The sequence below is a fragment of the Tympanuchus pallidicinctus genome, unplaced genomic scaffold (assembly GCF_026119805.1).
Source record: "Tympanuchus pallidicinctus isolate F22 unplaced genomic scaffold, pur_lepc_1.0 scaffold43, whole genome shotgun sequence".
Classification (NCBI taxonomy): domain Eukaryota; kingdom Metazoa; phylum Chordata; class Aves; order Galliformes; family Phasianidae; genus Tympanuchus; species Tympanuchus pallidicinctus.
In genome coordinates, this window is record NW_026294762.1 from 530,921 (window position 1) to 545,222 (window position 14,302).

Genomic DNA, 14,302 nt, shown 5'->3' on the forward strand with positions numbered 1-14,302 from the left:
GTGAAGCTTGAAGGAGATGTGCAGCGAACTTGTCAGGAAAAATGACCTTAAGGCTTCTCTGATGGGAGAAGTTAATCAGTGCAGTTCGTGTCAGTGTTTGAGAGTAACTACCCATAGAGAAGAACAAGGAACAGTTTTATTCTGGGTGGAACAGTGCAAATGAGTTCTGACTAACTTACAGTGGAGGAGTCAGGGGAAAGAAATAACAGCATAACGACAGAAAAAACAATTAAGCTGATCTTCTAACTGCAGATGGGCACAGTGGGGCTCTGTGGGGCCTCTGGCCTTTATGCTTTCCCCACACTTCTGTCTGTCTTGCTTCAGCTGTTGTGTTGCAGTGGCTTGCTCCAAGCAATGCAGTGGCTGTGATTCCTGTGTCGCTGCACACCTTTAGCGCACGGTCTGTGTGCACGGGCTGCTTCAGGCCCTGACCGAACCAGCAGCTGATCCTCAGCACCCTTCTGCCGTTAGATGGGCACTGTGTTTGTAGCAGGAACCAAAATTCTCAGGAAGAAAACAAACATCTGCTTCCCGTGGACTGTAATGGAAAAGCCACACAAGCTGGTCTGCAGCTCTCGTTAACCACCAAAGCTGGACTGCAGTGTGAAGCAGAGCAAACTGTGAAAGGAGATTTCCTTTTGTGCACATTTATCCTCGAGCAACAGGACGCCTCATGTCCAGTTTAGGGACTGTAGAGTTTTTTGTGCAGCCTTTTCCTTTGCAATCCTGTGTGAAGCCTTTTAGCTGCAGCCTGAGCAGGGAGTGGTTGGGAGAGGCTCCTAGAAATCCTCTCTATCCCCCAGAATGTTTGAGAACCTTTTTCTTCTGTGTGTACTAAGAAGATTGTGATGCTGTTTGCCAACGCTCTGTGCTGGGAGCCTTGTAGCCACTTCCCTCCCTTCCTTAAGCCATTCATTCTCTTTTTTTCTTCTTGAAATCTTCTCTCTAAACAAAGGAGTATCCATATTCCACCCTGGATTTCATTGCCACTGTTGGGTCCAAACCCCAAGCCCTGCGCAAGCAGGGACAAAAGCTCTGTTGTAAACCAGTGAGTGGAAGGTGAGATAGTGATTGCATTTCGGAATCGTTGCTGTAGCTGAACAGCAAGACAAATGAGAGGTGGTCGTTGGTCCGACGTCTCAAATGGCCTGGGAAACAGAATTTTAAATTGCGCTTCGATGTGCTTAGCTTTAAACCACTTTAAAATAATTTAAGTGTTTTTTATACAAAATCATATTTACATGCAATTATCATTTGTAAGCATAATGCCTTTCTTGAAATGCTAAGGTCTAGAGAGTGAATGGGACTCTTCATGTCACAAGACTCCGTTCAGAGCCACACGAGCAGCGCATGGACACGGAGTTCAGGAAGAAAGCGTTGTACTGGACCCACATTTCCCTGTTAACAACGTGATGATCCTTTGTCTGTAAGGTAAATGCTGCTGTGTATCTCAGCTGCCCAGTGTTCATCACACTAAAATCATGAGCAATAAGCTGTCTTAAGCAAGGCGAGGCCAAAGCGCTTTACGTCTGGGCAGAACAGTAACTTCTCTATTCAGCTGTTCATAATGATGCTGGTGTTGCCCTGTGATCGAGTTGTGGATTTTGTTCTGCATCACCTTGTAGTTCTGGCAGTGTCACTGCCTGCACTCAGCTGCTGCCAACCCATTTTCAGAAGGCTCTCATTTTATTTAAAAGAAGGGATTGTGAGAAATGTACAAATCGGAAAGCAGGCACAAAAGGACGGGAGCGTTACATGGAGCTCATGAAAACTACATAATGATCTAGACTTTACCATTTCAAAATGTTGTGGTTTTATTTTCATTTTTTTTCCTCTTAGAATATGCATGCCAAATGTCTTTTTCAATGATTTGTAATATACATTTTCAGACTGGAAACTTTTTGTACAACAACACTCAAATAAATGTTTTGCATTTTATTTGTTTCGTTTTGTTGAGGGAAATGCAGAGGGCTGTTGAGTCACCCTGTCCCAGGGGAGGACGGCTTGGTGTCCAAGAGACACAGGATCACGGACTGTCCACACTCCAAAAGGGGCTCAGTGGGATCACATGAGTGGAGTGGGTGAGCAATAAACCAATGAACCCTTTCCTTTAAATGTACTGCAGGCAGCGCTATGGGGAAAACGCTGCCCTTAGCACTGCAGAGAGCCTGCATAGCAGGAGCAGAGGAAGGCACCACAGTGAGAGCTGGATAGACTGCATCGATGGGCCAAAGTAAACTGAGTTTCAATAGGGCCAAGGGTCGGCTCCTGCATTTTGGTCACAGCAGCCCCAGGCAACCCTACAGCCTTGGGAGGAGTGGCTGGAAGCTGCCTGACAGAAAGGGACCTTGGAGGACTGATGGACAGGCGGCTGAATATGAGCCAGCAGGGGGCCAGGAAGGCCAATGGCATCCTGGCTTGGATCAGGAATGGTGTGGTGAGCAGGACCAGGGAAGTCATCCTGCCCCTGTGCTCGGCACTGCTGAGGCCTCACCTCGAGTGCTGGCTTCAGCTTTGGGCAGCTCAGCACAGAAAGGACACGGAGGTGCTGGAGCAGGTGCAAAGAAGGGCAACAAGGCTGCGGAAGGGCTTGCAGAATATGGCCTGTGAGGAGAGGCTGAAGGAACTGGGGCTGCTTGGTCTGGGGAAGAGGAGGCTGAGGGGAGACCTTATGGCTCTCCTCAAATACCTGAAAGGTGACTGCAGTGAGAGCAGGGCTGGACTCTTCTCACTGGTGACAAGACGAGGGGAAATGGCCTCAGGTTGTGCCAGGGGAGTTTTAGGTTGCACATCAGGAAGAACTTCTTTACAGAAAGCTTCCCAGGGAGGTGTGGGGAGTCAGCATCCCTGGATGTGTTTCAGAACCGTCTGGCTGTGGTGCTCAGGGACATGATTTAGTGGTGAATGGTTAGTTAGGGCAGCGTGGTTGGGCTGAGGTGGGACTTGATGATCTTGAAGGTCTTTTCCAACCTGAGCAATTCTATGATTCTGTGACTGTTGGCAAGGGAGAAATTGTGCACTGGCAGTGAAATCCGTTCTGTTCCGTGCCCTAAACCCGACGCAGGTAATGCCTCCCCTGGCTCTCCCTGCTTGAGCGTCTCAGGCTCACAATCTTCCCCACACTGTTGCCGTGATACATCTCCACCTATGGGCCGCTACCAACCTCTCGTCTTTAGGAATGCTTTGTACTTTGCAATATCTGCAGCGTTTTGAAGTTAGCACATCCGTTCTGCTTTGTGTTTGGACAGGAGAGCAATATTCCAAAGTTAGCACATCTCTCCTGTCCTGTGCTCAGCTCTCCCCATCCTTTGCCTGACTGTCCCCATGCCGTCCTATGCTGTTCTCTCCCATCCTGCGTACTTTCCTTATCTTGTGCCGTCAGTCCTACCCGAGTCACTACAGCCCATTTCCAACTTCCCTCCGTCAGCTTTCTTTACGAATCAATAACGTTTAGGACTCTTTTGTAAGTTCAGCAAGGGCCCCCGCGGCATACAAAAAATAAAATAAATAAATAACTGGAAACAACAGGTTCACAGGAAGGTTCTAATTTCAGGAATACACCACATAGAAAAAAAACCTGGAAGCTTCTACTGCAGAAACACAATCTGCCTCTGTTGTGGTTCTGAGACTTTTTGTTGTCACTGTCGCACACCAGAACGCCGTGCGGAGCAGTGGGACTTCACGAGGGAATCTTCTGGTTGCGCTTCCCGCCTTCTACGGCACGTGGAGCAGCTGAGGGGGGAGGGGCGGCTTCCCGGAGGAGCAGGCGGGCAGCGGCAGCAGCAGCTCCGCTCAGGACCCGAGCGTCTGTCTGTGTCGCTCCTGCCCCAGCTCAGCCCTGGCAAACCTGTGTGCCTGGAAGAAGGCTGCGTAGAGACGTGTTGGCGTCCATCCCTGAAGACTTCAAAGGCAAGGCTGGAGCGGGCAGGGCGTCCGATGGAGCTGTGGTGTCTGTGTTCATAGTGGGGGAGGTGGACGAGATGGCCTTCAGAGTCCCTTCCAACTCTACGGGTTCTGTGGCTCCATGATTCTATGCCCTGGGCTATGAACGTGCGGGAATCAAGTCTTGTTTCTGCATTACAATTGGATAATTTTGTTTTTATTTCACGAGCTCTGCTATCATAGTTCTTTTGGGGAGTCCTTCTACTTCACCTCGGGAAGATCTCTGATAGTTTGCATCACTGATCCTCTAGACGAACCTTCCCAGGCACGCACACTCTGTATAGAGGTGTATATCTGTACATTTGGTCACACGCTGCAGGAATATCCTGCACGAGAGCAAACCACAGAACAGCCATGGCCTGCCCCAGGAAGCGCCTGAAGAGACATCGGCAGGCCTGGCATCATCCCCGGTGCTCTTTGTTTAACGCAGACTTGAAAGAAAATCGCCGTATCAATACGGCAAGGAGAGCACCGAGACAGCTTGGAAACAACAGCACGGCTGCTGACTGACAGCAGGTAACAAATAAATTAACAAGTAAACAGCAAATGTCAACCTTCTGTAAGATTGTGAACCTGGAGTACGCAGCCAGTGGGGAAACGGGGGAGGCAAGGGGGAGGCAAGGGGGAGCAAACAGGGTCTAAAGGCTGCCATGTTGTGTCCATAGGCGCTCCTGCTTGCGGGACGCCGCCATTGCAACCGCAAATAAATTCTGCTGTTACCAGAGATACCGTCCTGACAAACGTGACTTGGATATTTCCAATTAATGGATGCAGTGTTTGCTGTGATCCATTCTCTATGCAACATGTGAGCACAACCAGATGTGTTTGGTCTGCGCCCCTACAAGCTGCTGAGGGTACAGGCACAGTTCTAAAGGCCGCCCATTGTGTGTCATCAGCGACATCACAAAGGGTGAGGGCAGCCTAGGTAATAGCCAAGGGAAAGCCAGAACAGTCGCAGGAGCGACAGCGACAGGAGCACAGGGACCTTCAAGGCTTCTTGAGCACAAGGACCTTCAAGGCTTCTTGAGCACAGGGACCTTCGAGGCTTCTTGAGCACAGTCCACTTCTCGCCATGCCACTTCCGCCTGCCCGTAAGAGCCGGCGAATCTACCTTTCCTTCTCCCCTCCCTATGCCAGCTCTGGTTCTCAGTCTGGTGAGACGGAGGTGAGACCCCCCTGCAGGCCAAGGTTGGCTTGGCAGGAGTGGCCTCCTGAAAAGGAGGAGAAGGAGAAGAAAAAGAAGATCATAAATCCACGTGAGTAACGGGTGGGAAGCACTGGGCACAGCGGTCATGCTTGATTCAAAGCTGGCACCCACTTCTTCCGGCACCTCCTTTCCTGAAACTCCCTTTCCCAGCATGGAGTCCAGCTCCAGCTAAAGGGAGCGTGGAACCACGGGATCCAGGAATGGTTGGGTGTGGAGGGACCTCAAAGCCCTCACAGGCCCAGCCCCTGTTGTGGGCTGGTTGCCACCCACTGGCTCAGGCTGCCCGCAGCCCCATCCTGCCTGGCCTCGAGCACCTCCAAGGATGGGGCAGCCGCAGCTTCTCTGGGCAGCCTGCGCCAGTGCCAACCTCTCCCAGACTGTTGGGATGGGTGCCGAGAGGCTGCTGGGCTGGCAGGATGTCAGGGAAGCAGGCAGGCAGGATGGCTCACTCCTTGCCTTTGGCCCCTCTCTACGGTGCTCATTCTTCTCCTCTTGCTTAGGTATTCGCATCTTGGAGCTGTGGAGAGAAACAGCCATCGCATGCATCTGTGAGTTTCTGCAGAGAAAGGACAAGGTAAGAGCAGCTGTTTGCACTCACTGTGGAAACAGCCCCGGTTCTTCTCCAGGCCGCTACCCTGCAGGCATTGCACCGCGCCCCACGATGCTTGGGGTCCTGCTGGCCGTGGATCTCACCTTCATGCCCCCTCTTGTTCCCTCTTTGACTACCAGGATGTGCAAGAGAAAATCAAATTCCTGAGAGGCATCTGCACGCTGTGCAAATGCAGGGACACGTCGCTCAACTTGGATGCTTTCTGCCAAGAAAAGCAGCTGGCAGAGAATGTCCAGGTGGGGAGAAAGGCAGTGGGCTGGAAAAGGGGGCGTGGACCCCCTGTACCCTTTTGTGGACAAGGCTAGCACGGGGAGAATTGAGCACGGACACGTAAGTGTCCTCTGGTAGCTGCCACGTCCCATCCATCCCATCCCTCCTGTGTTCTGCAGGCGCTGATCGATGAGGAGCCCAAGCACACTTTGTCCTCGGAGATAAAGCAGGAAGCCATGATGAGCTTTGCCAACATGAGGTAGCTGCCCAGGCCCACATTTGGCTAGCACGGCCCCAGGGCAGGCTGCTGGCGGCCCTGAAGCTGGCAGGGAGGCTTCCTCCTGCCCGTGGAGGTCCACGTCCTCCTTCCCGTGGCCTCGAGGCACGGTGTCCAACGGGCTTCTCTCTCCCCTTGCAGCACTGTGGAGACAGCGCTGGAAGGCAAAACGGAGAGCATTCTGAATTCCTGCTTCAACAGTGTCTTCTTTTTGCCTCCGGAACTGAGCATACCAGCAAAGGAGAAAGAACTCTACAATGAGGTGTGTGCTGGGTGAGCCACCGGAGCGCCAGGTCCCTTTGGGCTGCTCCCTGGCTCCTTGTGCTGAGACCGCAGGAGAGCCAGGCAGGGCAGGAAGCCAGCTTTGCTTTGCCACCCTCGTCTCGTCTCTTCTCTGGGGATAGGGTTAGCATGAGGTGCCCCGTGAGGTGCCGCAGGCGCCCTTCTGCAACTCTCTGTCCTCTTGCAGACCATGAGGGCCATGGGCATCATGCTGGAAGCCTTGGTGCAGAACTGCCCCAACAGGAGAATGAGCGAGGAGCTGCACAGCATGTTTCAGGTCTGGCAGGCAGTTGCAAAGAGCGGGGTCAGTGGGAGGGATGCGAATGTCCCTACTGCGGTGACACAGACCCTCCTTGCACGTGAAGGTCCTGCAAAGGATCCTGCCCCTGCTGCTCTGTTCTTCTTCCCCCGTGGGGAAGATCCCAGAGCTCCTGCTGGAGCGGCAGAAGCTCCCAGGGCGAGTACCAGCAGATTCTCTCTTTGCAGGCTCTGCTCCACTTCCTCAGCTCCCAGGATGTGCATGTCCGTACGAGAGCCCTGCGTGGGGTTTTACAGATGATCCGTAATTTTATGGAAAAAGTAAGGAGCCAGGCACCCTCCAGCCAGGCTGTCTCCCATTCTCCATATCCCAGAGCAGCTCAGGGGTGCCTGCAGCGGGGCTGCGGCTGGGAGCTCTCAGCAGGGCTCTGCCCCAAACAAGGGTCCTTGCCCCATCTTTGCCCCCGCTCTTCCCTCTCCAGGCCCTGCTCTGCTTCCACTCAGCCCTTCCTCTCTTCTCCTTCTCTCACCCAGGACTGGGAGGGCCCTGAAGCTTACAAGCCACTCATTGACTTCTACTTCCCAATCCTGGGAGAGCTGCTGGGTCACCTCAGCCTTTTCAACTGTGGCTACGAAAGCACCAGAGCCCCAGCTGTACAAGCGCTTCATCGCCTCCACATGTTTGTCAAACGACAAAGAAGTAAGACAAGATGGGTTGGGCAGCATCTCTGCTCCTATGTCTGCTCCTTTCTCCTATTCTTATGCTTTGTGAAGCCTGACCGTGGAGTCCGCAAGCTCTCTGAGCTCCTTTACTCTTACGAGCAGCTTCACCATTCCTAAGCTGCCTCTTGCTCCCAGCACCCATCTCCTTTAGCTGTGTAATCCCTTTCCTTCACTCTCCTCAGCATGGGTCCCATCAACCCATGTCTGCTCACCATTGGTCTCCGTGCTCAGGTCTCCTACACCACGGGTCCCCTCTACCGTGGGTCTCCTCAGAACTCCGTTTTCAGCTTAAAGCACCGTTCACCAATTGCTGAGTTTGATGGCAAAGACATTGTTTCCTTCTGACTCTTCTGTGTTCCCTCCCTTTTAGGAGCAAGCCTGTCAGCGGAGATGGAAAACTACGTGCATCTCCATGAGAAGCCGGAGGGTAGAAAGTTCAGTGATAATGACTTTCCCACTCCCAAAGATTGTGCTGAGGTAACGTTCTGCCTTGCTGAGGATCTTGTCCATGGCATCAGCAGGAAATGTCTGTGAGCAAGGGGAGTGCGAGGGCAGCAGATCCAGCCCTCCTGGCTGGAGGACCGCAAGGCCTTCTTACCAAACGCCCATGCCCCCACCTGCAGTCCATCTCCCAGAGCCCTCTCTTGCCATCCTGCCCCACGCAGTGACGGAAGCTGATGCTGCCAGCTTTCCTACAGGCTCTGCTGCCCAGCATCTCTGCAGAGCTGCTCTCCCTGCACTGGAGTGCTCAGTGTGGCATCTCTTCCCTCCCCTGCTTCCACCCACAGTTGTTTGGAGGATACCTCAGGCCTGCTGAGAGGATGGACGTCGTCCTCACAGCCCTTCAAGCGCTGGTTGACTCCAGCATCTATGACAAGGAGGCGGCCTGCAGTGTGATGGCCGTGGCCATGGAAGACCACGCCTTCTGGATGCCAGATGTAAGCCCCTTTTGGCCACTGCCCCATCCTTGAGCCCTTTCAGGCGCTGTTCTTCCCTCCCCAGCCGAGGCCTCTGGGGCTCCTGAAGCCGTTCTCAGCGATGGGAAGTGCAGTGGTTTCAGCGGCACCTGTGCTAATGGTTGTGGTCTGTTCTCGCGTGTGTCCCCTTCAGAAAGCCCAGTTCATGACCTTCATCCGCAAGAACTTGAGGAGCATCACCACAAAGGCAGCGCGGCACTGCCTGGACTCCCTGCTGCTCCTTCTGACCAGCCAGATGCCCACGGAAGAAGTCAGGAGCCTGCTGAAGTCCTCTCCACCAAGCGACAGGTACTGTCCTCAGCAGCCTGGAGGGCTTCTTCCAGGTGCCCTCCTGCTCGCCCAGGGCTCTCCAAGCAACGTGGGCCTGCAGGGTTTTAGCTGTGCTAAGGTAGCTCTGCCTACAATGTATTTGGGCTTGCAGCAACGCCCTGGACCCGTGGGAGGTGATGCTCTGCATGCCGCAGACCTTGGAGAAGGTCTTGAAGGAGGTGACCAAGGGCTCACAGCTGAGCAGGCTGGTAGAAGGAGTCACAGAAGACACCTGTATCCTCTTCTTGGCTGTGAGTTAATGGAGAACACTTTGCTGCCCTTCGGGGCTGCGTGTGCCCCTGCAGGCTCTCACCTGGCTATGTCTATGTTTCAGCTAATGGCAAAGAGTGAAGATAATGAGGACTTTTTTGGTGACCTGCGCCACCTCAAGACTTTTCTGAAGCATCCAAGCGTGGAGATGCACAGCGTGGTGCTCAGAGGGCTTGTCGTACTCTCCGAGACACGGGAGAAGGTGAGTGGGGCGTTGTCAACCAAAGCGGCACTGGGCTTCTTGGGCAGCGACGGGAGAAGGGTGACGGTCACGGTGGGGCCTGCTGGCTTTGAGGAGCTTTGAGGATGGGACGTCAAAGCCCAGTAAAGTCAGCTTTTACCGTGGGCTAGTTGTCACCTACCAGAGCAGGTTGCCCCTGGCCCCATCCGTCCTGGCCTTGGGTACCTCCAGGGATGGGGTACCTACTTCTCTGGGCAGCCTCACCGCCCTCTGAGAAAAGGATTTCCCCATTGGCCTTGCGACTGCCGTGCCCGCTGCCAGCAAGTGAAGCAGGAGACTGGAGCTCAGAGACGGGAGCCTTTTGCCCAGGCGGTCGTTCCCGCATCAGACAAAGGAACTTGCGTTTCCTACAGGCAAGAAAAATGCGGGTGGTGCTGCCAGAGATCATGGCCACCCTGCAGGATGCCAGCGCAGACATCAAGATGAAGGCCCTGTTTGTCATTCAAAACATCATGGGCTGCGTGAAGAGGAAGGAGGCCAGCTCCATCGCCGTGCAGCACGCCGAGAAGCTCCTGCCTCTCTTTGTCGATGTAAGTGAAGCTGCTGCAGGAGGCAGAGCCCTCGCAGGGCACTCTGCAGTGCCCCCGCCTCTGGCCCAGCTGTGTGGGCAGCACTCGCATCGGGCCCTCTCCCCTCCCCGCTCCTCCTGGGGCTCCTTCCGAGCAGTGGGACGGCTGTGGGCCCTCGGAGAGCCCCGCGCCCAGCATCTGCTCCCCACCCTTGGCTTCCGGCCCTCCGTGCCTCCTCCGCTGCCTGTGCAAGGCCAGGCCAGGCCTGGTCCCCACGCACGGTGCAGGAAGGCCCGCAGGCGCTGCGTGCCACGGAGGCCGTGTGAAGGCGGCCCGGCCTCCTCGTGCTAGAATTCTCTTCCTTCCTCCCTCCCTCCCAGGAGTCCAGTGCCGTGCAGGTGTCCTCCATCCGTCTCTACAGAGACATGGTGCAGGCCGTGGTCTGGTGCCACCGGAGCAGAATGAAGGGGACGGTGCGCAGAGGCCTGGTCCCACTGCACCTTCGGATGCACGATGAGAACCAGGACGTGGCCCAGGTACAGTTTTCCGCCCCACCGAGGGCACGTGACACCGTTTGGGTGCTGTGGGTGCCAGGGTGCGTGGCTGCTGCCCGAGGCCCGGAGGACAGGCCCAGCTCCCTGCCGTTCCTTGCACCGGAGCAGGCGGCGGGGTCGTGCATCCACAGCCTGGGCTCCGAGCTCTGCTACCCGCAGCCTGGGTGTCGAAGGCCTGGGACAGAGCCAGCTGGGAGCCCAGCGTTGTGCTGGGTGACCACGGAGGGGCTGCGGCTCCGTGTCTCTGTGTGGCCATCACGCCCTGCTGTCCGTGTTCTGTTCCCTTCCCACAGCGTGCTGGGAAAAGGCTCCCGGCCCTGGCAAGAGGAGGGCGATGCCGGGTCTCCTTCCTCGGGCCTTGGTGCCATCTCCCAGCTTCTGCTTCCCCACAGGCCGCCAGGAAAGCCATTGTACAAACGGCCCGTCTCCTGCGCTGGAACGACCTCCTGGAGCTGGCTGAGAAACAGGAGACGTGGAGGATCGCGCAGTGCTTGGTAAGGAGAGCCCCAGAGCCCAGAGCAACAGGAACAGCGCGGGGAGCTGGGGAGCATCTGCAATCCCCATGTTCTTATGCTTTCTCCAGCTGCAGCGGGACCAGAGCAGGGCACAGGAATACCTGCAGCAGAGCCAGCCCTACCTGCAGGACCCTCAGGCCGCCGTGCGAGTGGAGGCCGTGAGGTTCATTGGTGAGCCACAGCCCCTTTGTCCCTCTTGGCAGTGGTTGGCGGTCCCAGCCACTGCCCTGTGGCCCTAAGAGCCCCTTGAGTGGGTGCCAGGGCCCTGCTGCCTTGCTCAGGCCGCCCTCGGCCACTCTCGCTGCTGGGGAGCAGTGCGGCTCTGCTGCTGGCAGCAGATCTGACGGGTGCTCTGTGCCTAGGGCTTGCTGCACGCTACTCAAGGGACCTGAGCGAGAAGCAGCGACAGGACATCATCACGGGTAAGTGAGGGCTGTGGTGTGTGTACTGAGGCTGGGGGCAGAGACTCCCATGCCTCGCTCTCCTCCAAGGAAATTCTTGGGGCAGAGGGCGATACAAAACCACAGAGTCCTAGAAAGGTTGACTTTCAAGCGACCTTAAGGATCTCAGAACCAGGGAATCCTAGAGAGATGGGACCAGAAGGGACCTGAGAGATCACGCAGTCACGAGATCCTAGAATAATTCAGTGGAAAGGGAGCTCAAAGGTGGTACAACCATGAAATCCCAGAGTGGGAGAATGGTTCGGTTGGAAAGAACGTTTAAGGCCATCCTGTGCCAACCCCGTACTGTGTCCTGGATGCCCCTGGACACAGGATCAGGCTGCCAAGGCCTCCATCCAACCTGGCCTTGACCACCTCAACGGGTAGGGAACCCGCATGTTTTCTGGGCTGCCTGTGCCCTGTAAGGAAAGGCCTCCCTGCCCTGTAAGGAAAGAATTCTGTCCTAAGTCAGAGTCCGAGGAAAGGGCAGCAAGGCTGATATTGTGGTGGGAGCCCAAGCTCGATGAAGAGGGAGATGATATCATGTCATTGTCCGTGATGTCTGCTGGAAGTAGAATGCCTGGAGAGGAAAGTCTTGGGGAGATGCCTGGGGTGTGTGAAGGAGAGCCTCCTTTGCAGGATGTGAGAGGAAAGGAGGGAATGTGTCCACCTGCAAACAGGGAAGGACATGTGGGTTATGTGATGCTAATGATCTCAAAGGTCATTTCCAATTGAGATGATTTGGTGATTCTAATGCATTTGGCTCTTTCCTGATGGGCCGCTCCGTTTGTCCTACCCAGCCTGGGACAGAGACGTGTGGCATTGGAGCGGTCTGCGGAGTTCGCCAGCGATCTCTGCAGATTGCTTCATCCCTGCTCTGTTTCTTCCTGTTGCAGCCCTGGCGCCTTTGGCCCGTGACGCGGAGAGCTCGGTCCAAAGCTTGGCAGTGCAGACCACATTGATCCTCAGAGCGACCACGAGGACAGCGACATCACGACGGGGCCTGCGAGCGTTGTGCTGTCTGTTCCGCTGAGCTGCAGCACTCCTGAGACAGCTCTGTCCCTCGGAGGAGCACAGCAAACCCAGTGCCCTGCTGCCCTTCTCCCTGGGGCGTCCCTGCCCGTGCTCAGCAGGCGCCGCCATTCCCGGCCTCTGCTCCCGGCGGCTGGACGGCGCATCCCTCTGCACCCCCGCGGCCACGGCTGCCCAAGCTGTTGGCTTGGCTGAGCAGCACTGAGTGAAGAGGGATTGTCTCAGGCCGCATCTGCGCACACATACATCATGTGCAATGTAACATGTAATAATGTAATGGGCTGTGTGTAATGGATAACATTACGGATACATATATGTTCAATGTATAGAAACAACCAACCTTCTTCTTGTATATCTTTTTGTATATCTATTTTTATATTTAATAAAATATTTTTATAAATACAACGGTCCCTTCAAACTTGTGGGAGATTTAACCTTTGCTTCCCTGAAACTAATGCAGCAATTTCTGTTTCGGTGGAAATGGCTGCAATTCTAAATGAGTTCTCGTGGTGCTCATCAGAGATGGATTCTCCGTGGGGAAATCATGAGCCAACCCGGTAGCTTTCTCTAATGTCATCACCGGCTGCGTAGTTGGGCGGAGAGCAGTGGGTGTTGCGTCCCTTGTCTTCAGCAAGCTCCCTCAGCTGGCTGTCATCAGTGGCGCTGAGTCTGGCTGGTGGCCTGCAACGGTGCTGGGGCTTTGAGAGGTCTTGGAGGACGGGGGAGGTGCCTGAAGACTGGAGGAGAGCCAATGTCACTGCGGTCTTCAAAAAGGGCAAGAAGGAAGATCCAGGCAGTTATAGGCCAGTCAGCCTCACCTCTGTCCCTGGAAAGGTGATGGAACAGCTGTGCTGGAAGCCATCTCCAGACAACTGGAAGAAAAGGAGGTGATCAGGAGTAATCAGCACGGGTTCACCAGGGGGAGGTTGTGCTTGACCAATCTGGTGGCCTTCTGTGATGTTGTCTCTGGCTGGGTGGATGGAGGGAGAGCAGTGGATGTAGTCTACCTTGATTTCAGCAAGGCTTTTGATACTGTCCCCCACGACATCCTTATAACAAAGCTGAGGAAGAGTGGGACAGTGGAGTGAGTGGACAGTGAGGTGGGTTGAGAACTGGCTGACTGGCAGAGCACAGAGGGTCACTGTTGGCAGCGCAGAGTCTGGCTGGAGGCCGGTAACCAGCGGTGTTCCTCAGGGGTCGGTGCTGGGTCCGGTCTTGTTCAACATCTTCATCAATGACCTTGATGAGGGGATGGTGGCCACCCTCAGCAAGTTTGCTGATGATACGAAGTTGGGAGGATTGGCTGACACGCCTGAACCAGCTCTCAGGGATTTGGAGGATAGTCAGCATTTGTGCTCTGCTGTCTGATAGCAGGTGTGAAGCTTGAAGGAGATGTGCAGCGAACTTGTCAGGAAAAATGACCTTAAGGCTTGTCTGATGGGAGAAGTTAATCAGTGCAGTTCGTGTCAGTGTTTGAGAGTAACTACCCATAGAGAAGAACAAGGAACAGTTTTATTCTGGGTGGAACAGTGCAAATGAGTTCAGACTAACTTACAGTGGGGGAGACAGGGGGAAGAAATAACAGCATAACGACAGAAAAAACAATTAAGCTGATCTTCTAACTGCAGATGGGCACAGTGGGGCTCTGTGGGGCCTCTGGCCTTTATGCTTTCCCCACACTTCTGTCTGTCTTGCTTCAGCTGTTGTGTTGCAGTGGCTTGCTCCAAGCAATGCAGTGGCTGTGATTCCTGTGTCGCTGCACACCTTTAGCGCACGGTCTGTGTGCATGGGCTGCTTCAGGCCCTGACCGAACCAGCAGCTGATCCTCAGCACCCTTCTGCCGTTAGATGGGCACTGTGTTTGTAGCAGGAACCAAAATTCTCAGGAAGAAAACAAACATCTGCTTCCCGTGGACTGTAATGGAAAAGCCACACAAGCTGGTCTGC

General features: G+C 54.8%; 1 protein-coding gene across 1 annotated transcript in view; it reads left to right on the top strand.

Moving 5' to 3' along the window:
* The window catches only part of LOC128090120 (uncharacterized), a 52,886-nt gene that overhangs the window by 9,205 nt on the left and 29,379 nt on the right, over window positions 1-14,302 (top strand). The window contains exon 2 of the mRNA XM_052702182.1: window positions 5,650-5,723. Within this exon, the coding sequence (XP_052558142.1) occupies window positions 5,650-5,723 (74 nt within the window). The remainder of the gene's footprint in view (window positions 1-5,649; window positions 5,724-14,302) is intronic.